The following is a 26586-nucleotide window of genomic DNA, read 5'->3' as shown; positions in this document are numbered from 1 at the left end:
CTTTTACAAGCTTACAATGAACATGACTTGAAGAATGACTCCCCATCACACAACAAAGATCACATTCTAGCACTTTAGCATATGAAAACTCATTAGCCACTTGAATAAGATAAGAAGAAATATTTAACTCATTCGCAAGCCTCTTCTCATAAATTTCATGCCTTTTTCCACCAAGTTGGAATAAGTAATCATCTATGTCATACATAATTTCAAAAGGAAGCGAATTACTCTTGCATTTTAACTTAGATATTATAGTTAATGACTTGATGTGCATCAAAATATCATCATCTACAAAAATTATAAAGTCACCAACATAAGAAATAAGAGTGTAATTCATTACCACCAAAAATACCTTAGGTGTTCTAGAAAGACCAAGAATGCAAATAAACCAATTATACATACCATACTTGGACTTATTTACCAATGGCACATCATCACCTTGTATTCTTTTATGCAATGGCTCCAACTTAGCAATGCTTTTAGGCAACTCCATGTCATAACCCTGTAAATAAGAATCGAAATAGTCAAAAGGTTTAATAACAAAGAATTTCATCAAGCTTTTGTCTTCCACCATCCAACAAGAATTGATATTGCCGAATTTATGTTGGAATCCAAGTGGATCTTTTGCCACCATCTTTTGCGCCTCACCACCCCTTTCAAAAGGTATTTCATCACGTGGATGCACAAAATCACAAGAACTAAAACAAGAAAGAGTTAATGGGTTAGGAAGTAAAGAAACTTTTTTCTTGCTTACACTCTATTTGGCTTTTATCGCAAGACTAATGTTTTCCTCACCCTTAGCCTCTTTTCTCTCACTAAAGAGTTCTTTTCATTCACTCAATCTATCTTGTTTTTCTCTCTCTCCCTCACAGACTTTGTTTCTCTTATTGCTTTCTCTCTTTTCTTTTTTCTCAAGATCATTGTTTACCTCACTTGACATCCCACTCTTTTTACTCAAGACAATCCCACTCTTGGAATGTCAACATGCACTCCCTTACTCCTCTCATTCTTTTCTCTCTCGTATTTTTTCATATTCTCTTTAACAATCTTTTCATCTTCACAAAATTGTGAGGGAGTCAAAGGCCCAAGACTTAGTTTCTTCCCATTAACTTCAAAAGAGTATCTATTTTTTTCGATACTATATGAAGCACTTCTATAGATATACCATGGCCTTCCCAACAAGATATGAAAACGATTCATGGGAATGACATCACACCAAATCACATTCTCATACCTTCCAATAGAGAATGGTAATAACACTCTTTTATCTACCATTACTCCTTTCAATATGTAGGGATCAATATGTTCAACACAAGGCAAGTTCAATTTCTCAACCATATAAGTGCTAATTAAGTTATAGTCAAATGCTTTGTCAATTCTAAGGGTATAAATTGTAGACATCACTTTAGCTCTCGTTTGAAAAATAACTTTACCATTGTCTTCTTTCCATTCGATATATTGTAATATCGACCTTTCAAGTTATTGAGTCATAGATCTACTCCTTCCACTGTAGCTACCTATTTGAAACATCTTGACATATATTAAAGGAAATATGTATCTCTCAAATTTGGCTTCTTTGTTTTTTTTCTCAATTGTTCTCTCACACACTTTACCCCTTTTTTTCTCTCGAAATAACCTTTGAACAAAATACTTTGTAGATTTATAATTAAACCCAACTCGTATGAAGTTCTTAGTAGTAAAATTCAGATTTTTGGGGAACTAATGAAAGACAAACCAAATCCTAGAACTTTTAGGCTCGGTTGAAACAAGACGCGAACCAAAAGGAAAGGATTATATATTTAGATTAGAAAGAGTAAAAAAATCTAGGATCCCCTCTTCTTGTTTCCTTTGTTAATTTTTGGAAACAAATTAGATACAAAAGAAATAACCCGGAGAGCACGCAACTCTATTTTTTTTTTCTAAAAACTAATTTTCATCTTTTTTGTTTTTCTTAAATTCGTTTTTTTTCTTTACCGTTAGTACTCAACAAATCCCAAGAATTATCAAGAACGAAATCTTGATAGAACCGCTCTGATACCACTTGATAGCAACTAGGTCGGGAATCCAAACTAGAGTAAGAATTTGAGATGTAAATGCAGAACCAATAACAACAAGGAATTGAACAACCAGAATTAAAGAGATGAAAATAAAGGATATGGGAAAATTCAAGGAAAGAATTTCCAAGAACTTCCAAGAACGCAAGTTCTATAGCCTGGACAAGATCAAAGTAACAACGTCTTGATTTATGGAAGAAATCAAACACCTTTACTTAAAAGCAAATCAAAACAATAGATTCAGATCTTGACCGCTTTACGAGTAACTTGAGACAACAATTAATAACTAGTATTAATCGCCTTCTAAGAATACCACAAAGGAATCAAAGATATCACAAAAGAGAAGTAATCTTACTACCTTGAACTATGAACTAGTAAAGGTTGAAAGATAAATCTCAAAGCACAAGTAACAAAGGTTCAAAAGAACTCTCAAAGTATGATATACTTAATCAATAATGTAGTTTTTTATGAATGAGAAGAACTCCTTATTTATAGGAGTAAAACCCCTTAAAATAATGTTGGAGTTGCTAAAAAGTCATCTAAATTAGGTAGGGGCTGCTAAGGATCACAATAGCCATCAAACTTAGGTAGGGGGCTCCTAAAAGGTAACAAAAGCCATTAAAATTAGATGAGGGGCGGCCAAGATCCTTTGGGGTAGATTTGGGCCTTAAAACAACTAATTTGGGTCATTGGTTTGGATTCCAATTGGGCTCCTTTTGAAACACCCCCTTTTGGACCTTTTTTAAACTTATTTTGAGCCCTTTTTGGTGGATTTCAAGGGCTGATTTGGTGACTCAATCTTCCTCCTCTTGGACTTCAATTTTGGAACACCATATAATTGTAAAACTTGGACAATTAATCTCCTTTGGTCTTGAGCTCTTCCTCCACAATTAAAAGCTTTTTTATTTGCCATTGAAGTCTAGCAACTTTAGTTTGCAACTCTTTAGATTGAGATCTTATATATGGCCTTGGAGCTTCCAAAACTCTATCCTTGTCCTTGATGCTATCACCTAGCCAATTCACATCCTTTCTCCTTGAGCTCTTCCCCCAATTAATAACTTCTTTATTTGCATTTGAAGTCTAATGACCTTGTTTTTGTAATTATTTAGCTTGACATCTTGTTAAAGGTCATCTTTGAGATTCGAAAGCGTCATCCTTGTCCTTGAATAGAGTTGAGCTTCCTAGGATACTATCATTCACTAACTTGTAAACACATATTACAAGACACTTTGTAATAACTCTATTACAAAGAATTTAACTCAACTAACTTGTGGTACTCTCACCGCAAGATACTTTGTCACTCTCTAGTTACAGAGACTTTAACTAACTTGTGATACTCTCACCACAAGCCACTTTGTCACTCTCTAGTTACAAAGACTTTAACTTATCACTAAACCTAGTCACAACATAAACTCAGAGAGTTTACGGATTTTACAAGAGGGTTCCTAATCAACGCTTCTGGCTAAGCAATTTAGGAGATACAATAAGAATAATCACAAAGTTACAATTCAATTAAGGACAACAAAATACTAACTTTAGGAACTGGTCCGTAGTAGCGTTTAGCTTTGTTCTTCAAGCTCGCAAGAATTAATTTCTCTGTTTTGCAAAAGGCTTGAATGAGAAATAGAAATGTTCAAGTGATGTTTTGATATAAACTCATTGTTGGTACACCTTGACGACATCACTTGAAATGATGTAATCACTTTAGTTGGTCAAGGAATAAGTGAGCACTGGAAACAGTGCAGTGCAGGCAATTGACTATTTACTTTGTCCAGCTGTGTCCAATTGACTTTGTGCTGCTATGAGGGAACAATAAGAGTATCGGGTCCTTGTTTGATTTCCTATCTCCTAAGGTTATAGCAATCCACATTTAGCTGGAATTCGTTAACTTGCAGTATAGTCCAAGTGTGTCAGGTCCCCTATCTGGTTCTTGACATAGTTTGTTAGATCGTCAAAACATAAGTCAAAGATATTGAAAACTTATCAATTTCCCCCTTTTTTGATGATGAAAAACTTAAACAGATAATGTGTATTTAGAGTAAGAAGAACCAGATAAAGTAACATGAACTCATAAGTGTTCCCCCTGACTTTATATCTTCCTATTTGAAACATTCTTTCTTTTTCATATATTCCCCCTTTTGGCATCATTAAAAAGACACAAGCAGATACACAACATAAATAAGTCTAGTCGAGTTAACTCATGCCACATATGTGCACACAACATGATAGAGAAGAGAGTCATAAAATACAAGCAATGAGATAACAAAAGAGGATAGATTTGATATAGATAGAAAATTTTATATGCCTTAGCTTAAAAAGCAAAGGCAACATTGGATTGTTAAGACGGGAGCAGTATTGTTTCATCCTAACCACATCAAAAAAGAAAACAAAACATCTGCCAATCAAAACAAAAAAACTTAAAGGACATTTCTAAAAACTGGTCACTGAAGGGATACTTAGGGGGCACTAGGAGTAGAGGGCTTGGAAGCTGCAGCAAGTTTTTGGAGAACAAGGTCTATTCGGGCATTGGCCGACTTTTGCTCATTGAGCAGTTCTACTTTCAGGTTCTCTACTTGTGCCCTGAGATCAACATTCTCTTTTGTCAAATGAACTACTTCATCATTTGACGCCGGAACCCCTTGGGCTTGCTGACCTTCCAGGCATTCCTAGCCTTACACCGACGAATCGCCTCAGTTGCACTATTTTGTACATTAATGAGCTGTGAGATGGTTGATGTACTTCCTACTCCCCCATTCTTTTCTATGCACTCGCATCCTTCCAATGTTGTCTGTGAGAAGGTCTGCTTCTTAGTCCCCAACTTGCTCTGCCCTAGAGGCACCTCAAAGAACTTAAACACTCGCGTAAGAAAAATCCGTAGGGAAGGCCATAATTACCATCATTGAATGTGGCTACCTTTTACATGTGTTCAATTATAATAGTAGGCAGGCTTATAGGAGTAAAGTTATCCAGTTGCTTCATCAAGAACAGGTCAGACTTAGAAGTCACAGACCTCCTCTCAGCATGAGGCAGTAGAACTTTGTTGACCAATTTGAAAAGTAGCTGATAGATAGGGAGTAACGCCTTCTTATGGATCTGGTCCCCCTTTTGGTTTGCATTGACTTTTACCACGGCATTTCTAAAGTTAAACTGACACACATCCTTTACACTAGACACACCAACTGTAGGAACTTTAAGAATTTCTCCAAGCAACTTAACATCGAACACTATATCTACTCCATTCACCAAAGCACAGATGTGGTTGGTCTCAACGGGAAAGAGGCTAGCAAAGAAGCTTGTACCTCATCCTCATATGCCTTAGGTGCATCTATTTGGAATAAATGCTGCCATCATTGAAACTCAACCATTTCAAGAATTTGTCGCATACCAGCCATCTCAGAAATTGCTGGGTCAAACGTGCGACCCAACAAAACCTTTTGGTGCCTCAGGCATTCTAAACCAAGGCTGACTTCACTTCTCATCCTCCTTACAGAACCAGGTTCCTGAATAATTTCAAACTTTCGTTTGTTGGACTTCCCACCACTTGATTTCTCTTTTCCCTTGGACTTGACTAACACATCCTCATCAGACATCGAGAACTCACTCACAACATCTTTCAACTTGGAGCTAGAGGTTGAACCCTTCTCTACTGAAGCAGGCTGCTTCTTTTTCTGAGACCTTCTAACCAGTGAACCAGGTTCAACTGGTGTTTCCTCTTCCACGACTACCATAGGGATCGCCTTATCACTTACAGGCACACTATCTTTCACCAGCTTCCTCCTTTTCTTTTTACTTCTTTTTCTTCTCTTTTTAATGGCAGAGTCGTAGGCCACCTTAACTTGCAACCTGGTAGTAGGTCATTTGGTGGAAGACTCAAGAGTGGACACAACCTTCCACTTAACTATGAACGCATCGAGAGCCAGGTTATCTAGATCCTCCTAATCACTGGATCTCATATCAGGAGCTTGAATGTCCAGAGGCACAACATCAACTGCAGGAGCAGAACTGTCTTGGGAATGAAAACCCTAACCTAGGTCCTCCAAAGAGGGATCAGGTTCCTCATGTGAGAGCCTAGTAGCTTCTGCTAGTGCAGCGTCCTCAACTGGCACTATAGCTCCTTCTTCCCCCATACCCTGTACCGTATTTTTCTGAGTGATTATCTCCTGAAGAACACCATCAGCAGATACCACAAAGATGGTTACAACATTGTCTTTCTCAATCGGCACTACTGCCACCATGAAATCTGCAGCAACGATGGCGGAACCCTCTCCGATCTCATGCCTTTTACTTTATTCTCCACTTTGTCTTTGATTAGTGGGTATCTCAGAAGATAGAGAGGACGAATCAGTATTTTTAGTGTTTTCTGAACTAGAAAGATATGGAGAATTTGGGTGAGGTGTGATTTCAGCAGGGGGAGTAGGAGTGGTTATAAAAGACTCCGAAGGGATAAAGGACTCCATAAGTTTTTCAGTAACAAGTATGACTGAGGCAGGGAGGTCGAAGTTTGTATCAGCCATGGAAAGATGGAGTGAATATGCTTTGGGGAGTTCTAATAGAGGACTTATGGTTTGTGGAGAACAGAGGGGGGTTTTTATTAAGAATGGATAATTATGAAGAGAGAGATAGGAACCGATTCTGAAACGGCAGTTGGGCGTGGAGAAGTGCAATGTTTAGAGGAAGATGGAACGATTTGAAGTGAAGAGACGTGACAGCAGAGTCTGAAAAGTTGGATGACATGGCAGTTGGGTTTTGTACCCTTTTTAAGATGTGTATTAAAGAATGCACAGAACTACTAACCTTTGGTACAAGAACCAGGTTCTTGACCTGTTATTTGAAATTATCAATCCTCTTTTATCATCCATGCACTTCATCTACAGCTTCTATACTCATCATGCATATTGAAGTGAGTTAGACATGGCCAGAAAACACTTTTAGACAGTTTTCCTGGAAAGTGATTTTCATACCCAAACAATGAGGAATCAGGTTCTCAATTGGGCTTTAAAAGCTCCAACTTCACTATGTTTCTTTCAAAGTGTTCCCTACTTAATGCCTTGGTGAAGATGTCTGCAATTTGGTCTTTTATGCTACAAAATTTCATACATATCAACCCTTTCTCCACATTGTCCCTCAGAAAGTGATGCCTCACATCAATATACTTGGTCTTTTTGTGTTGAACTGGATTCTTAGCCATGTCGAGTGCACTGGTGTTATCACATAGAAGGGGCACACTCTCAGTGAGTACCCCCAAAGTCCTCCAGTTTCCGCTTAATCCATAAAAGTTGAGCACAGCAGGATGTTGCGGCTACATATTCTGCTTCAACTATTGAAAGAGCCACTGAGTTTTGCTTCCTTGTGCCCCAAGAGATGAGACATGAACCTAGGAAGTGAGCCATTAGGGAAGTGCTTTTCCTATCCAAAAGATAACCTGCATAGTCTGCATCAGCATATCCAATGAGATTAAAATTGTCACCTGAGGGATAATAAAGAACTAGGTCATGTGTTCCTTTAAGATATCTCAGAATTCTTTTGGCAGCCTTCAAATGAGATTCCTTGGGATTTGATTGAAACCTTGCGCATAGCCCCATACTGAAGACAATATCAGGTCTACTGGCAGTGAGATAGAGAAGAGACCCAATGATGCCTCTATGCATGGTTTGATTCACAGGAGGCACAGTTTCATCTATGTCCAGTCGAGTGGCTATAGCGATGGGAGTGTCTATCACCTTTTAAGCTTCCATGTCAAACCTCTTCAAGAGCTCCCTGATGTATTTTTGCCGACAAATGAATGTACCCTTTATGGACTGTTTTATTTGAAGACCCAAGAAGAAATTCAGTTCCCCCATCATACTCATTTCAAAGTCGCTTCCCATGAGTTTTGCAAATTCTTCACACAGAGAATCAGTTGTTGCCCCAAAATTGATATCATCAACATAGACCTGAACAATGAGCAGGTTCCTTCCCTATTTCTTTAGGAACAAGGTGTTGTCAATTTTCCCTCGTTTAAAGCTATTTTCCAAGAGGAACTTTGACAGCCCTTCATACCAGGCTCGAGGAGCCTACTTCAACCTATACAGTGATCTGTCTAGTTTAAACACATATTCAGGGTGTTCATGATATTCAAACCCTGGAGGTTGCTTCACATTGACTTCTTCTTTAAGAAGTCCATTCAGAAATGCATTTTTGACATCCATTTGGAACAAGGTGAATTCTATATGAGATGCAAAAGTGATTAGAATTCTAATAGCTTCCATGCGAGCGATCGGAGCAAACGTTTCATCATAGCCAATCCCTTCCTCCTGATTGTAGCCTTGAACCACTAGCCTGGCCTTGTTTCTTGTGGTATTTCCATGTTCATCAAGCTTGTTCCCGAATACCCACTTAGTTCCTATAATGGTTCGATACTAGGTGCCAGACATTGTTCCTTTCAAACTGATGTAACTCTTCTTGCATTGCAGTAATCCAATCTGTATCTGTCAAGGCTTCCTTGATATTCTTGGGTTCTATTTGGGAGAGAAAGGCTAAGAAGGCGAGTGAGTTTCTGGCTTTTGATCTGGTTTGTACTCCGGAATATAGAGGGGTAATTATGTTGTCAAGAGGATGTGAGCTTTTGTGTCTCTAGTTAGAAGTCTAAGGTTCATTGATAGAGAATGTGGGTACATTTGACTGGTTTTCCTGTGTTCTTCTCTCATGTGCTAGTGGAGTACCCTGAACTGCATCAACCACTCTTTCTTCAACTTCAGTGGTTGTAATTGGATTACCTGGTTCCATTGAAGATGAGGCAGCATTGTCTTCACTCAGTTCTTTTATTTGGCTCATCATATCTGTCTTTCCATTTGTCATGTCAATGACTTCAACAGGGACTAGTAAGGGTTCTCCATCTTGATCTTCTTCAACACTCTTCTCATAGAATGGATAAGACTCATCAAAAATAACATGAACACTTTCCTCAACACATTGAGTCCACTTATTGTATATTTTGTACGCTTTGCTTTAAGAAGAGTAGCCCAAAAATATTCTTTCATCACTCTTGGCATCAAATTTACCAAGCTGATCCTTTCCATTATTGAGAACATAGCATTTGCACCCAAATGTTCTTAGGTGACTCATCTTGGGTTTCCTTCCATTCATCAACTCATATGGTGTTTTGTTCAGGAATGATCTGATCATGCACTTGTTCACCAAGTAGCAGGCAGTGTTGACCGCTTCAGCCCAGAAGTTATTTGTAATTCCACTATCGATTAGCATTGTTCTTGCCATTTCTTCCAGAGTTCTGTTCTTCCTTTCTTCTACTCCATTTTGCTGGGGAGTTCTGGGAGCTGAAAAGTTGTGAGTAATACCATTTTCATTGCAGAACTCATCAAATTTGACATTATCAAATTTTGTTCCATGATCTGATATAATGCATGCTACTCTAGACTCCATCTTCACCTGGATTTTCTTCACAAAGGCCACAAACACCTCAAAGGTTTCATCTTTAGTTCTAAGAAATAGGGTCCATGTGAATCTGGAGTAGTCATCCACTATCACAAAAATGTATCTTTTTTCTCCCTTACTTTGCACTCTCATAGGACCACATAGGTTCATATGCAGAATCTCAAGTGTCTTTGAGGTGCTCACATCCTTTTTAGACTTAAAAGTGGACTTCACATATTTTCCTCTAGCACAAGCATCACAAACTTTTTGCACTTTGAACTTTGACATGGGTAGACCATGGACCAGGTCCTTCTGAATTAGTTTGTTCAGAAGAGAAAAGCTTGTGTGCCCCAGTCTTCTGTGCCACAATTCAGTATCATCATCAATAGCTTTCAGACAACTCAGATCACCACTTTGTAAGGACTCAAAATCCACAACATAGATGTTCTTGTATCTCTTGGCCATAAGTACCACTTCACCAGTTAATAGATCAGTAACTGTACATATCTTGGACAAGAATTCTACCTTGTTTCCTTTATCACAGATCTGAGAGACGCTCAAGAGACTGTATTAAGGACATTGACATAGTACACATTTTCAATAGAATGAGTAACTGACTTCCCGACTTTTTTAACTCCAAGAATGTACCCCTTTTTCCTATTGCCAAAGGATATACTCCCTCCCTGCAGTGCTTTTAGTAAAGAAAGTCCATGGTATTCTCAGTCATATGTTTTGAACACCAACTATCCATGAACCATTATTGACCGCTTCCTTTCACGGTTCCCTGCACAAGAAGATCAAGAGTTAGTTTTAGGAACCCAAGCAAGTTTGGGTCCCTTATAATAGGCAAGAGGATGAATAAGAGCTCTCTTAGTCCATGCAGGTAATGTGCACTTTTTGTGAGTGGAACCTGGTCCCTATGTTGTCGTCACTTTTTCAGCAAACACTTTGTTTTTCTGAACAGGTTGAACCCTGGCCTGTCAATTTTCTTTGAAGTGCCCATTGTTCCCATAGTGGGTACAAAGCCAGCTATCAGAAACAGTGACGTACTTACTGTGAGGGTTGTAAGGAGTTTTCTTCCTTTGGGAATCCATTCCCTACCTGTTTACACCATTATTAGTGTACATGGCAGTGATAGTTTCTGAGGAACAGGTCCATTTTAGGGACTTTTCAAGATCATTTTTTACTCTTTCCAGATCAGTTAGAAGGTGATTGTTTTTCTCAGTTTCAACACACATCCTAGTTCTCACAACTTTCAAATCATTTTCAAGCATAGTGTGTTCCTCACTGACTATCTCTTTTCTTTTTCCAAAATTTCCAGGTTTGGACTTAGTCTCTGGTCTCTCTATTGTTTCCCTTAGGTCTGCAATTACTGCCAAGAGATCATTTCTTTCTTCTCTGAAGTTCTTAATGGTTTCCTTATGGTCAATAACTTCAGTCACTAAGTCATCTCTGTTTTATTCAGCTTCTCCTAGTTCTAAGGTCAAGGAATCCCTATCCTCCACAAGACTATGATAGGAATCAATCAATACATTAGCTAAAGACATGAGTTTCTTAGAAGAGTAGGATTTCAGATTTCTCTGAACATCCCTGAAATTTACCTCTTTGTTGTCCTTGTCTTCATCATCATCTGATTGGGCCATCAAAGCAAAAAGTTGAGTCATATTCATTTTCCTTGCCTTCAACTGCCATTATCACCAGCATCAGTTTCATCTTCAGACTCACTAGAGGAATCCCCCCATGTTGCAAGAGCCTGTTTTACCCCATTGTCAGCAGATCTCTTTCTTTTGAAGTCCTCAAAAGGAACTGGTTCCTCGTTGCTGCTTCTTCAGGGTTGTTCTTGGAGAAATCTTACTTCAAGAGAGGACAGTCTTTGATGAAGTGTTCAGGCTTTCCACACTTATGTCAGATATCATGGTTTTTTGGTTTGCTAGAGCTGCCCTTTTTAGCATTTCTCCATTTCTTCTGACTATCTTCTGAAATCTTTTGGTCAAGTAAGCCATGACACTATCTTCCTCACTTGAGTCATTGCTATCAGCTTTGAGTACCAGGTTCTTTCTTTTTTTGGTTCTCTTCTTTGACTGTCTATCTTCCTCTTCATCATGTAGGTCTTTAGATTCCCAAGCAGCTCCTCTATGGTCAGCTCCTACAAGTCTTTTGATTCAGTAATGGCATTCACCTTGCTTTCCCAAGGGCTAGGTAGAATACTGAGGATTTTCCTCACTAGCTTGTTCCTAGGAATGGTTTCACCAAGTGAGTGTAACTCATTTATGATGGAAGTGAATCTTGTGTGCATATCTTGAATAGATTCATTGTCCTTCATCCTGAAAAGTTCATACTCAGTAGTGAGCATATCAATCTTAGACTATTTTACTTGGTTGGTTCCCTCATGAGCTGTTTACAAAGCTTCCCATATCTCCTAAGCAGTGTCGCAAGCTGAGATTCTATTATATTCTTCAGGTCCTATTCCACATACCAGAATCTTCTTGGCACGAAAATTCTTCTCCAAAGCTTTCATGTCTATGTCGGTGTAATCTTTACTGGTTTTTGGCATTGAAAATGGAAGTTCTTCCAGTACCTTTGTTGGAACATAAGGACCGTCACATATGACATCCCATAACTCAGAATCCTCAGCCATGATAAAATCATGCATTCTTGTTTTCCACCACCTATAGTATTGTCCATTGAACCTGAGGGTCGGTATTTAGATTGGCCTTCTTCAAAATTTGGTGGAGCAACCATAAGGATGCTTCCTAGGTGTTAGCCTGATAGGAGGAACCTGCTCTGATACCAATTGTTAGTTTGTATGAGTCCACCAAACAGTAGAGTACCTGGTCCTTTATGAGGTTATTCTGAGAATGCTAATAAAAACAGCAAGTAAATGAGACACAGGATTTTTACGTGGAAAAATCTCAACTCAAGGGGACAAAAACCACGACCTACACCTGTAGGCTTTGAACTTCACTAACTTGCAAACACCTATTACAAGCCACTTTGTAATAACTTTATTACAAAGAATTTAACTCAACTAACTTGTGGTACTCTCACCACAAGCCACTTTGTCACTCTCTAGTTACAAAGACTTTAACTAACTTGTGATACTCTCACCACAAGCCACTTTGTCACTCTCTAGTTACAAAGACTTTAACTTATGATTAAACCTAGTCACAACATAAACTCAGAGAGTTTACGGATTTTATAAGAGAGTTCCTAATCAACGCTTCTGGCTAAGAAATTTAGGAGATATAATAAGAACAATCACAAAGTTACAACTCAACTAAGGACAACAAAATACTAACTTTAGGAACTGGTCCGTAGTAGCGTTTATCTTTGTTCTTCAAGCTTGTAAGAATTAATTTCTCTATTTTGCAAAAGGCTTGAATGAGAAATAGAAATGTTCAAGTAATATTTTGATATAAACTCATTGTTGTTACACCTTGATGACATCACTTGAAATGATGTAAGCGCTTTAGTTGGTCAAGGAATAAGTGGGCATTAGAAACAGTGCAGTGCAGGCGGTCACATCGGTTCAAGTTGTGTCCAATTGACATTGTACTGCTATGAGGGAAAAACAAGGGTATTGGGTCCTTGTTTGGTTTCCTATCTCCTAATGTTATAGCAGTCCATATTTAGTGGAATCCGTTAACTTGTAGTATAGTCCAAGTGTGTCAGGTGCCCTATCTGGTTCTTGACACAGTTTGTTAGATCATCAAAACATAAGTCAAAGATATTGAAAACCTATCACAAGTTGTCCTATTTATCCAAGTTACTTGTAAATTTCCTTCAAATTAATATCTCCCATTGCCATAATACCGCAATGCTCAATCTAGACTGGCCACACAAGACTCAAGCATGAAACTGCACCATCTATGGCTCATAAGCCACTGAATACTCTCTTAAATATTCCCCAAAGTATCACATTCAAAATACTTACCCTGAAGAGACTTCCTGCGAATCTAACGCCATTACCTTTACCTTCCTAATACTGATGTGTAGAATCTATAATGATATAGAAATGCCACAAGTCTTGACACCCTCCAATATAAACCTCAGTTTCCAGCCAAATACCCATAATGAAGATCTCCAATTATTACATATAAGTCTTGAATCCTTTAAAACCATTCTCGGGAGTCATCCACTCTAATCAAGTTTCAATTAGACTGATCAAATGAACCCAACGACCTGTGCCTCATTAGAACAGCAACATCTATGGAAGTAACCCCACCTTAATGCAACCAAATAAATTCTTGTTCTATGTTCCGTACATCCTTCACCATTAACAACTCAAGTCATTCCGTGATTCTCATTCGCCCGTAAAGCATGACATAACCTTTATTAAAAACGTTTTTACTCAAGCCATCCACGGTCTCAACCCCTACAAGCCACAACTTATTCACTAATATACCTCAAACTAAAACCAATACAACACATAACCGTGCAATCAACTAATCAATAGCGGACTCCCCCACTTGGCTCAAAGCCATAGATCCAAACACACAAAACTCACAATGCCCATACTCTATTATTGCCATAATACCATAGTGAGGTTAGATTAACTCCTTCATAAGCTCGTGCAACGCAAACCATCTAGTACTTCAAATCGTCTGCAATTATCACATTCATCCTCGCAATAGCCAAGACAACCCTCATACGCGATCCAAACTCAAACTGCAGCACATATAATTCATTGGTAAAAGAGGACTTTCAACAAACAACATAGGGATCACACCACTTCAGAACACTCCGCGGGAGATAACCCACCTGCTCCGCCTCAAACTAGCTTCTCTTTATACCTTTCCATCGCCATAAACATCACGCAATCACCAAATCCTCCTAAGTCTGAACTCATCTCACGACATAAAATCCACCTCACTCCCTAACTAACAACATGAAAAGATCCTTCAATACACCCTAACTCGGGCTACACATCAAGTCACGAGGGAAATCAAGCACCAAATGGTTCTTTCTATCCTCAAGTAGACCCTTCTCATCACATTCAAATCATATGAAGACATCTCGCAGTCACATCATACTCATCACATAGCCATCCGGTCATCACTCCCACTAATAGGGACACTACCGAACATATAAATCCAGAAGCACGTGCTCACACAATCAACACCTCAGTGCTCAAGCTACAAAAAAATTCTGGCCTCAAGTCCTCCATACTTGCCCAACATCAGCACACAGGAATCATATCTCGCCCTTCAATCAGGGAATCACAAGCTGTCAATGCACAGCTGATACTGAGCGCTTATGCACGCACACGAATACGTGGAAGGAATTCAAGGAGCTAAGCTTCAAACTGAATCAATGTCGCACGATAGGAATTCAAGAATGTGAAGTTTATTTCCTAAATGTTCTACAGCCTCTCGAAGATAAGCACAGACGTCTTCGTACCGATCCGCGAGACTCTACTAAACCCGCTCATGACTCGTGAGACCTATGTAACCTAGGGTCTGATACCAACTTGTCACGACCCCAAACTCAACCCGTGGTGATGGCGCCTAACATGGACCTAGGACAGCCTCAAACCAACACAACCCAATACCACAGTGTAAATATTAAAAATCATTTACGGAAAACTTCCATCATTTTTAAAACAAATCGTTTAAGACATAAAGGAAAGATTTATATTACGATACAATTGTCCCAAAACCACGTTGTCACTGAGGTCATGAGCGTCTAAGATAAATACATAATCTATCAAAATGTCTAAGAACCAACAGAAAAATACAACTGGAAATGAGAAGAAGAGCCAAGTCCTGCGAACGCCATGCAGATACCTCAGCAACTCCATAGCCTGCGACCTCGATGAACGGCTGCTACTAGGACCACAGATACCTAGATCTACACACAAGGTGCAAGGGGTAACGTGAGTACACCAACTCAGTAAGTAACAAGCCCAAACTATGGACTGAAAAGTAGTGACGAACTCAACCTCTTCATAAGATAAACAGGAATATCGTACAGAAAAGTAGGCATGCTTTCAGTTAATTAAACAGCTCATAACAGGGAAATAGAGCAAGTATGAACATGATAAAGGAGTATAACTCCGCTACATCTACATTCCAATGCACATACTGTATGAAATGCACTATGCCAAGTACCTCATGTGCCCAATAACTCAATGCTCGTCCACTCAATAATGTATATGGCTCGTACGACCCAGGGAAGATCCATCCCATATATATATATACATCTCTGATAGTAGTCACTCAGTACTGAGGAAGGCCAATCCAGCCTATGGAGAAGATCTATCTCCTGGTAATAATAATGATAACCTCACAACCACTCGGTACCGTATATGGCTCACAAGGCCCAGGGAAGATCCATCCCGGAATATATATATACATCACAGACTATGATGGGTTTTCAATGTCTTGGCCTTATGTTTCTTATGTTTTGATGATCTAACAAACTTGTCGTGAAGAACCAGATAGAGAACCTGGCCCACAGGGTATACATTTCATGTGACCTGGTTGAAGTCTGAAAATTACCAAATGGATGAACGACCATAGGGAGGAACATAATAGGGACCTGGTGACCTGGTCCCTTAGGGTTCTCCGACACAAGCACAAGTTAGTGACTATACGAAATCAATATAAAGGGAAACACAACAGGGACATGCTCTCTTTTGCGTTCTCTGACAGAAGTACAAGTCAAATACACAGCTGGAACGTAGCAGAAGAAAGTAACCATCTAGCAACTGTCACAGAAGAGGAACACAACTAGGACCTGGTCCGTTGGTGTGTCCTGATAGAAGTACAGAGTCCACTATCCAGTTGGAACGCAACTACCCAGAAGTGGCTGTGCAGACAGTACATCAGTCACTTCTCATTGGGAAGAAGCGTACATCAAGAGTTGACATCACTATCCATTATGCTAACTTTTGTGATAAAACAACCTAGTGCGAGACACACCATTCTTTGTGCATTTAGTGATATTCTCTCAAGAAACAAAAGTATTCATCCGGCATTGAAGTCACTGGTGTGTCAAGAACATGAAGACAACTCCACTAAGGATCAGTTTCTTAATGAGTTTATGTACATCAGTAGTTGAGTTGTAATCTTGTTATTTCTTCGTCATTGTAATTCCTAGTTTGGTTTTTTAGAAGCGTTGTCTTAGGAACAAACCAAAATTTGTAAACTTCTGAGTTTATGTTATGACTAGGGATAGTCATAAGTTTAAAGTCTTTGTAACTAGGATAGTTATAGAGTGGCTTGTGGTGGTTGCATCACAAGTTAGTTTGAAGCCTTTGCAATAGGGTTTTTGCAAAGTGGTTTGTAATAGGGAGATTGCAAGTTAGTAGAGTTAAAAGCCTACAAGAGTAGGTCGTGGTTTTTTTATCCCTTTATGTGGGATTTTTCCACGTAGAAAATCTCTTGCCTTCTTTACTTTCAATCTTTACTGCATTCTAAGCATCATCTCATAGAGGACCAGGTACTCTATAGTTTGGTGGACTCATATAAACTAACAGACTATTAGTCTCCAGTACCGAGGAACAGGCCAATCCAGCCTCGTGGAGAAAATCCATCTCCATACCAATACTTCGGACAAGATCCATGTCCAGGGAAGATCCATCCCTCAATATCATCAACTGCGCTCACTTGGGGTGTAAAGACTCCGGAGGGGCTTCTCTGAGTCCAAGCGCTATATCAATGCCAACAAAGGCATGATCAACATCTCGCTGCGGCGTTCAGCCCGATCCCATATTGTCAATCAACATCAGGCTCTCGGCCTCACTCAATCAATACTCTCTAGTCTCACACACACAGGCAAAAAAAGTCATGATACAAGCCCGAACAATGATATGATATGTCAAATAGCAGTAATCGAGACTGACGCATAATGTAATATGCATGAACAGGACTAAGTATAGAATATAAATGAAGCTAATGACATGATAGCAAGAAACGGCCTCTCGGGTCTCAACAGTGTTGGCGTGAAGCCTTAACATAATAATTAGCATGATTTGCAACTCATTAACTTAACCACATAATTATAACACAGATATCAGCATAAAAGAGTCACTAAGCGGCGCCATGGAATGATCCAAGCTGCATTTATCACGGTGCACGCCCACACGCCCGTCACTTGGCATAACGTCACCTCAATAGTAATCGTAGAACACACAGTTCGGGGTTTCGAACCCTCAGAACCAAGTTTGGAAGCATTACTTACCTCAAGCCAAGCCAAACTCTAGCCCGGCCTTTGCCTCTCAATTCGGCCTCCAAATGCCCTGAATCTAATCAAAATCAGTACACAACCATCAATATACGCTAAAGGAGTAAAACTCATACGAAAATTATCAATTTAACTCAAAATTCCCAAAATTGGCCAAACCCGACTCCCGAGTCCACGTCTCGGATTCCGATAAAATTTCTAAAACTAGAATCCTTACACTATCACGAGTTCATACATATCAAATACACCAAAATCCGACCACAAACAACCCCTCACATCCCTAATCAAAGTCTCCAATACCAAGCCCTAATCTCCCAACTTTCTTCCCTAATTTTCCACTAATACCATGACTAAACAATGGATAAATGGCCATAATAAGGCTTAAGAAGCTTACCCAACTGAAACCCTTCGATTTCCTTGAAAAATCACAACCCTAGCTCTCTTCCCGTCTTCAAAAATGGTGAAACTTAGCAAAATATTGCGAAGGCATCTATTATATGTTCTGCCCAGCGATACCGCACCTACGGTCCATTTCCCGCACCTGCGGGACTGCTTCTGCGACTATCCAACCGCTTTTACGGTTTTTCATTTAATTTCCCTTACCGCACCTGCGAAACAATCTCCGTGTATGCGAGCTCGAAGGTGCGACATACCTTCCGCATCTGCGGTGCTCGTCCAAATAGTTGACCTTTGCTTCTGCAGCTCGCACCTGCGGTCTCCAAATCCACAGGTGCGGTCATGACAGAAAACTCAGCAACTAAAGCTGCTCCAACAAATTTCCAACCTTCCCGTTAACCATCTGAAATCATCCCAATGTCCCCGGGGCTTCAACCAATAGTGCGAACAAGTCATATGACACTATTCAAACTTGTACCAATCCTCAGAACACTCAACGCCAAAACACCAATTCACCCTCGGATTCAAGCCTAAGGATTCTGAAACTTCCAAATTCCACAAACGATCAAAAAGTCTATTAAACCTCCTCCGAATGATCTGAAATTTTGTGCATATATTACAAATGATAAAACGAACCTACTCCAATTTCCAAAATTCCACTCCGACCCCGATATCAAAATTTCACTACCAACCGGAAAGCACCAAAATTTCAATTTCGCCAATTCAATCCTAAACCTACCACTGACCTCCAAATTACATTCCGAACACACTCCTAAGTCCCAAATCACCTCACGAAGCTATTTGAATCATAAAAGCCAAGTTCCAAGATCATTTAATAACAAGTCAACTTCCGGTTGACTTTTTCCAACTTATAATCTACTTAAGAGACTAAGTGTCTCATTTTTTTCTAAAATCATTTCTAACCTGATCTAACCAACCCAACACAACATAAAAGAGCTAAATCACACAAAATGAAGCAGAAATGGGGGGAAATAGGGCTAAAACTCTTGGAACGACCGATCGGGTCGTTACAGAAAATCAGATACTGTGTTAGTTGCTTATGATTTTCACCCCCATTATGATCACAATTAGCAATTTATTTAAGCTTAAGTAAAGATTTGGAATCAACGTGTTTTAGAATAGCTTGTGATTGAGCTTTATTTTCTTTCTTCTTTGCTTTGCAAGCATTTCAACGAGGCTACAAGCTAGTTCATTTTTTCGTAACTAATTTACATTCTGTTTCACAAGTGCTTAGCCATAATCCATGACCTCGCAAGCAATCTTAAACTAGTTTTTTGGGAATAGTAATTTTAAAATGCTAGAAAAAATTTAGATGTACTTTAAAATATCAGCCCATGTGATCAAACCCGAACCTTGAATTGTTATGTTTAAGTAATAAAAGGGTCAAGTGTGCATTCTCGTGTCTCGATGCCTTTAAATTTAAATAATTATATTTTAACCATGTGTACCTTCTATACCTTGGTTTAACATTTAACTTCAAAGAAATACCTTGTGTGCGTATCGCATCTAGGTCCACAAAATTAATAAAATATAATAAATTAAGTGAAGTGGTAATATACAACCATAATCAAAAATACAAGAATAGCTAAAAATTTGATTTAAGCAGGACATTAGTCAATAGAAGAGGCCATGCTAGAACCACGGGACTCGAGGGGTGCCTCACACATTCCCCTCGGTCAACAGAATTTCTTACTCAATCTTCTGTTTTCATAGACCATAAATAAGGAGTGAAATCTTCCGTTTGATGAGGGATTCAAATAAAAAGGTGACTTGAAACACCAAAACTCAATGCCAAGTGGCGACTCTAAATAATAAATAATAAATAATCCCTTTTCAAAACGTCACTTTAATTGGAAAAACTCTCCTAACTCAACCTTGTAATTGGGTTGTGTGGGAAAAAAGAGGTGTGACAGATTATACTGGTTATCTGGTGGATAGGAAAAGCACTTCTGGCATGGCACATTTTCTGGGTTCATGTCTAATTTCATGGGGTACAAGAAAACAAAACTTTGTGGCTCTTTCAGTTGCAAACGCTGAATATGTGGCAGTTGCCTCTTGTTGTGCTCAACTCCTATGGATGAAGCAACATCTAGAAGATTTTGGTGTATTTTCTTATTGTGTACCCTTACTATGTGATAACACTAGTTCTCTTAACATGGCAAAGAATCCATTTCAACATAAGAGAACAAAACATATCGATGTGCGCATCATTTCCTCAGAGACAATGTTGAATAAGAGCTTATTTGCATAAAGTTTTGTAGCACAGAAGATCAAATTATAGATATCTTCCCCAAAGTACTGAGCAGAGAGAACTTGGAAAAGAATCGCTTGGCACTAGGGTTGATAAAGTCAAGTTGAGGACATGGTCCCTCGATGATTGGGTATGAAAGAAATGAACAAGTAAAATAACTAAAAAGTATTTTCTGGCAAAGTCTAACTCATCTCTATACCATTGCAGGTAGACACGCATAACGATTACAGAGCAAACAAGTAGATAATGATATTACACTTTGGTCAAAGGATGGGGCTCGCATTTACAAAATCTGCCAAGAAACCTAGTTCCTTTGACACAGGTTAGTAGTTCCTATGTACTCTCATGCACAAATTTTTAACAGCTAAAATGGTGCCACATCATTAAATGTCAGTTTCTCCTTTTTTCCCATTTTGAACCCAAGTGTCCTACCTGTTATGAAGCAACCCGTCTACCCACAAATTGGTACTCATTCCTAACCGGTCCCTCACCCCTTTTAAATAAATCCAAACACTGTCACTTTCATAACTGTTCACATCACAAGCCAAAATTCCCCTTTTCCTCAACAACCAAATACTTTCTTCTTCCATAAACTCTCACTACACTCCGCCATGTCTGAGAATATTGAAGCCAAAAATGTTCCAAGCGTCGTCCCCACTTTGTATTCATCTATTGAAGCACCAGTGACAGAGTCTACGATCCCTGTGCCACTCAGTCCAAACCCTAAGCAAGATTCCCAACCATCCACTGCCTCTTCTCCAACCCACTCAAGTACTAGTTCTCATCAAAGTTGCAAAACTTTGAGTCCTAAGAGGTTTGTGACTACGACCTCTCCCTATGCCTTTCCAAAAAAATGGCCGAGGGGGAAATAGTAGAGGGAGAAGAAAATTAGGAGGTCTCTAATCTGTCAGTGGAAGAAAGTTCTGAGATACAACAAGATGTTTTTCGTAATGGTGATGAATCATCAATGACTACCCTATGCCTTGATTTGAATGTTGTCGATTCTACAGGTAATACTCTTCTTGTGCCTTTTGAGTTTGCTTTGGGATTACAAGAACAAGATTCTATAGAGAATATGTTGTCAATAGTTGCCGAGGGAAGTTGGTTGGTGGTTATAAGGGTGTGTCTGAAACAAATGGGTCTCAGGGGAAAGATAATAGTCTATAGGTAGAGGGTAGGGAACTGGTGCCTATCGATAATTTGGCACCTGAAAGTACTACTAGGGAACCGCATGAGAGACCTGATCCCTCCGCCCAAGAGGATCCCTCTGCTCCTACTTGGACTGAAACCCCATGTTCTCCAAAAGAACCCCAGGTCAGTATTAATCCCGCTCCCACTCCTCATTTCTATGTTGAACCATTGACTATTGTTCCTCCTGAAATGAGATCTCTATCTGAGGAAGAGAATGAAGACAATGAGGAAGACTATGACAATATGGCTCTTGCAAGCTTCATTAGTGTTAGGAGTAGAAAGACACCTCCCAAGGAGCCCACTAATAAAAGGACTACTACTAGGTTGCAAAAGAAGGAGGCTCTTGAATCAGTTCTAAAGAAAAACAAAGAAGAAAAGAAGAAGAGGAGATTGGTGAAGGGTGGAAAGCTTGTGAATGAGGAAGTAGTGCCTCCAGCATTTGTTATTGACATTGATGATGAGGTGAATGAGGAACACGATTCCTTAGTTCGTAAGTCCTCCAAGAAACCTACTGTTCTAAGATCTAGGAAGGAGTCATCTGTGAGTGTGATGGATTTTAGCAATGTTGGGATTGAAGAGTCTGGTGAGAAAGTGACTAAAAAGTCTGGTGAGAAAGAGTCTGATGAGAAGGGGTCTGAGAAATCTGTGTGTGAGAAGGTGTCTGAGAAGTCTACAGACAAAGGGAAAAGTGTGAGAAAGTCAGTGAAAAGGAAGGCTGGCGCCAATAAGGAACCTGGTTCCTCCAAGAAGGCCAAGGTTGGAGTGACCAAAGATGTAGGAAGGAAAAATCTGAGAAATCAGAAGGTGTTGTGGGGCAGAACATTTGCCCCCGATATTCTTGACACGACAGGGATGCGTAACTGGTTGAGATCTGTGAATTTCAACAGTGGACACATTTCTTCACAAATGAGAGTCCCAAAGTGTATGAGGTAGAGGTGCGTATTTTCTATGCTAACTTTTTCACAATAGAGGATGAAAATATCTGCATAAATGTAAATGGTGTTGACTTTGTGATTGATGAGGTTGTATTGGGAACCATTTCTGGAGTGCCTACTGGTGGCATATCCTCCATTGAGGGGACCTGTTCTCAAAACTTCCGAAATGCCATATTGAAGGATAATGCAGTACAGCAAGGGGAACGGGTACACAAGAAGGCCCTCCTTCTAGTGTACATACTTATATTTGAAATGGTGAACAAAGTTCTGCTCCCACATGCAGAGAGACATTCCACTACGTCAAGAGCAGACTTGTTTCTCAGGGAAGCATTGGATGCCTGCACCACTATAAACCTGACTTGTCTCGTGATAGAGCATATGAAGAAGGTGGCAGATTTTATGGATGGTAATCATGGGTTTCCTTATGGGCTCCTACTCACTAAAGTATTTGAATTGTTCAAAGTCCCTTTGAGAAAGACTAAAGTGGGAACTCGCAAGCAATCATTCTCCATGACCAACTTAGAAGAATGTGAGTGCATTGATAAGAGAGAAGGGGTTGGCAGTAATTCTACTATCTCTCAACTGATTGAAGCTCAAAATATTATCACCGAAGAGATAAGGAAGTTGAAGTCAAGGAATGCCATTATCGAAGGTCAGCTTAGTCAGGCCACGAAGGCACCTGGTTCTAGCAGTTCACAAGGCACAAAGGTTGCCCGTCTGACCAAGGAAAACGTTGATCTCCGGAAATAGGTTGAGGACATGAAGGAGAGGTTGCTTAATTAGCAGGTGTCACCAAATGCTCGAATGGACATCCTCTTCAGAACCCTTGCTTCTTCCTTTGCTTCAAATGTTTCCCCTTCCAGTGCTCCTTAAAGTCGTTCCCTTCCCAGTGTCAAGTTCAAAGTGTCTATTCTCTGTTTTGGTTTCCTGTGTTTAGATATGTTTTAATGGCTGGTACCTTTTTTTGTTGTTTTATTTTATGGGTGATTATGTAACAACTGGAACTACTCCCTGTTTATTTCCAAAATTAATGAATATCCCGTCCTTTGCTATGAATGTCTTGCTCTTTTGCTCTATTTGCAGTCATGTTTGTGTGCACAGATGTGGCATAAGTTAACTAAGCTAGACTTCTTTTTGCTTATTGCTTGCTACTGATCTTTTTATGATGCCAAAAGGGGAAAAATTAATTGAGGGGGAACAAGTTTAGGGGGAATACAGGAAATAGTATGATATTCTGGTTCTCAAGGGGAACTTCAATTTTAAGTTTGTCATCATCAAAAAGCGAAAAATTGATAGGTTATGCATCCTGTTATGTTTTGATGATCTAACAAACTTAATGTTAAGAACCAGATAAGGAACCTGTATCACATCCTCAAGTAATCAAGAACAACAAGTCTCAAGTATGGGACATGTTTCAACATTTCAGAGTCAAAAAAATAACAGAGGGAATAGATGGACATCAGTTCCCTTACTGACTGTACTAGTCAACCCCCACAGCTATAAAGTTGCTGCAACTATTTTTCTGCACACGCAACAGTGCAAAAATGCAGCAATCACTTTATAGGGAATGCCCTTGTACCAAACATGCTTGCATCATTCAAGTGATGTCACTTATGTAATATTAACATGAAACAAAGGCAAATATCATGCTTGCACATTCCAGAATTCATCAAGCTTTCTCTCAAGTGTGTCGTAATCTTGCAAGTGACTATCAAGGGCATCAAGAACGAAGAACAACATAACAAAGGACCAGTTTCCTACATTGAGTCATCATATGTCCTTAGTTGTGTTGCACCTTTGTTAAAGTGTTTCATTTGTAATTTCTACTTAGCTTAGTTAGAAGCATTGTGTAGGAAACCTTTTGCAAAACCATAAACCTTATGTTTGTGTCTTGGCTAGAGTTAGGCGAGTTGTAAGCTTTGTAATAAAGTATTACAAAGGGGCTTGTGATAGAGTTATTACAAGTTAGTGAGCGATTAAGAGGTTAATTCCTAGGTTACAATAGTTTGTAATCTGAAGTTTGCTCAGTAGTGAAGTTTAAATCCTACGAGGGTAGGTCATGGTTTTTAATCCTATGAGCTGAGAGTTTTCTACGTAAAACTCTATTGTGTTATGTACTTACTATTGTGTGTGTATTTCTGTGGGAACTAATAGAGAACCTGGTTCTCTATATAGTTTGGTGGACCCTTAGTTTCTATCACTAGGAACATCACATGTTATTCTAGTCTACTCTCTTTGGTTACCTGCCATGTAGGTTTTTGTATTTGCAAAGAAAGGAATAGATCTTGGGGTTTGTGAGGTTAGTGGCTCACGTTAGCAGTAGATCTAAAGAAAACTAAAAAAATTAAAAGAAGTCCCCACAGACAGCGCCAAACTGTTTGACCAAAAATATAGATTTTGGTTGAATCGATTAGATTTGTATAAAGAAGGTTTGATCTTAGTTAAAAATAATATCCGAAAGATAAAGCTACCGGTGTCAAGAAAAGACAATTGGTATATTTTATCTTGAGGGCAATGAATACAAGCAATGATAATAATATTCAATGATTCAAAAAGATGGAATACGGCATTAAATAGTAATAAATAGTGCATTAATGGCATTTAAGTAAATAAAATGTATGAGTCACCCGAAAAGGGAGGAGATCAGTGGATATTCTTTCTGACAATGATGAATGATTAAAAAGCCTTTGAATACTTCTTTTTTTTGGTTAGAAAGATAATATTGCATTAAAACAAAATAAGAAAACTACAGAGAGGTCGATGCCTAAGCATCTACGGTAGAGTTAGTTGTGTTTATAGTATTACAAACATTGCTACAACATAAATGAATAGTTTCTTCATTCCCAGCGAGTGCATGTGTGCTTGTGTGTTATTGCGTATCATCAAAAGTGGGTTGGTCCAAGTTCACAGCATGACTCGATGGTTCGTATGTAGATCTTCGATAACAAACTGTTCCTGCCTGATCCATGTCCAAAAATTATTTTACAAAATCTGGTGGCTCTTCAAAAATAGTAAAATTGGTTGCAGCTTCCATGTTGCAGCCTGCTTTTGCCAAGCAATCAGCCACCTCGTTTCCCTCCCTGTAGGTGTGTACAATTATAACACTAGGCATGTAGTCCAGGAGGTGCCTACATTCAGCGAGTATATTAGTATATGCCATGTTATCCTTTTTGAGTAGTGTTATTACCTCGTATCCATCAACGTTAATTTCCAGCGGAACCAAGTTATGCGTGTGTGCCAATTCCATCCCCTGAAATAGAGCCCTGAGTTATGTATTTATTATGCTTGCCGTGTCCAAATTTTCTGTGAAGCCTATGATTCAGTTTCCATTCTCGTCACGCATTAGCCCTCTTATACCTGTTAATAAGCGTGTGGTGATACTGCTCTATTAGAATTTAATTTGAATGAATTGTGTTTTGGAGGCAGCCACTTGATAGGTATTATTTTGGGTATTTTGGGAGTTAACATGTTGGTGGCTAGGTACGTATATTTCAGAGCTTGTTGAGTAATTAATTTGATGTTTAAATTTTGTGTGCTATTATTAACGTTTCGATTGTTACGCGAAATCCAGATGTTCCACATTGTGAAAGTGATAAAAGTTGTAAAGTTAATATTGTAGGGAATGTTGTTCAGCTTAATGTTCATAAGTTGCCTTAACCATTCCGATGGTGGAGAGGATGTGGTGATGGTTGTGGTAAACCATGTCTGCCCCAAGTATTTCCAGATGTGTGTTATTGGGACAATGGAAGAAAAGGTGCTTGATGTGTTCCTGATTAATGTGACAACTATGGCAAAGGTCATCTAGTGTAATGCATATTCGTTTAAGGTAGTGTTTCATGGGTAGTTTTTGGTGCATGATAAGCCAGACAAAAGTTTTTAATTTTGGTGGGACGGGCAATTTCCAAATCCAATTATAAGGGATTACAGTCCCTAGTATAGTAAGATCTTGATGTAACAATGAGGAATACATCATTTTTACTGTAAATTTCCCATTGTTCGATAAAGCCCAGTATATAGTGTCATATTTTTGTGCATAAATAGGTACACTGATTGTATTTATAATTTTTTGGATATTATCAGGAAATTGGAAAGGGATATCACCCCAGTTCCAGTCATTATGGTGCGTGTATGAATTGATAGG

The 26586-nt window shown here is 39.1% G+C and overlaps 2 protein-coding genes across 2 annotated transcripts; one reads left to right on the top strand and one right to left on the bottom strand.

Annotated features, from left to right (window-relative positions):
• Window positions 1-7282: 7282 nt before the first annotated feature.
• LOC138890228 (uncharacterized mitochondrial protein AtMg00810-like) lies at window positions 7283-8891 on the bottom strand. The gene is made up of 3 exons (XM_070173596.1): window positions 8709-8891; window positions 7843-7987; window positions 7283-7749 (listed from the first exon to the last, which is right to left on the bottom strand). Exons 1-3 carry the CDS (start codon window positions 8889-8891, stop codon window positions 7283-7285), a joined length of 795 nt encoding a protein of 264 aa, XP_070029697.1.
• Window positions 8892-20589: 11698 nt separating this feature from the next.
• On the top strand, window positions 20590-23195 carry LOC104227432 (uncharacterized). The gene is made up of 4 exons (XM_070173595.1): window positions 20590-20641; window positions 21330-21439; window positions 21487-22314; window positions 22398-23195. Exons 1-4 carry the CDS (start codon window positions 20590-20592, stop codon window positions 23193-23195), a joined length of 1788 nt encoding a protein of 595 aa, XP_070029696.1.
• The last annotated feature ends 3391 nt before the right edge of the window (window positions 23196-26586 follow it).

This window comes from Nicotiana sylvestris, chromosome 4 (genome assembly GCF_000393655.2).
Source record: "Nicotiana sylvestris chromosome 4, ASM39365v2, whole genome shotgun sequence".
NCBI lineage: Eukaryota > Viridiplantae > Streptophyta > Magnoliopsida > Solanales > Solanaceae > Nicotiana > Nicotiana sylvestris.
This window is presented reverse-complemented; position numbering and strand designations above follow the sequence as displayed.

Coding starts and splice junctions, on each gene's coding strand:
- LOC138890228 (XM_070173596.1), bottom strand. CDS start 8,891: ATGACAAATGGAAAGACAGATATGATGAGCCAAATAAAAGAACTGAGT. Junction 7,988..8,708: donor CACAGGAAAACCAGTCAAAT/GTACCCACATTC, acceptor CTCATTGTTCAG/GTCTATGTTGATGATATCAA. Junction 7,750..7,842: donor AATAAAACAGTCCATAAAGG/GTACATTCATTT, acceptor CCATCGCTATAG/CCACTCGACTGGACATAGAT.
- LOC104227432 (XM_070173595.1), top strand. CDS start 20,590: ATGGGGCTCGCATTTACAAAATCTGCCAAGAAACCTAGTTCCTTTGAC. Junction 20,642..21,329: donor ACCTAGTTCCTTTGACACAG/GTTAGTAGTTCC, acceptor TCGATTCTACAG/GTAATACTCTTCTTGTGCCT. Junction 21,440..21,486: donor GTTGGTTGGTGGTTATAAGG/GTGTGTCTGAAA, acceptor AATAGTCTATAG/GTAGAGGGTAGGGAACTGGT.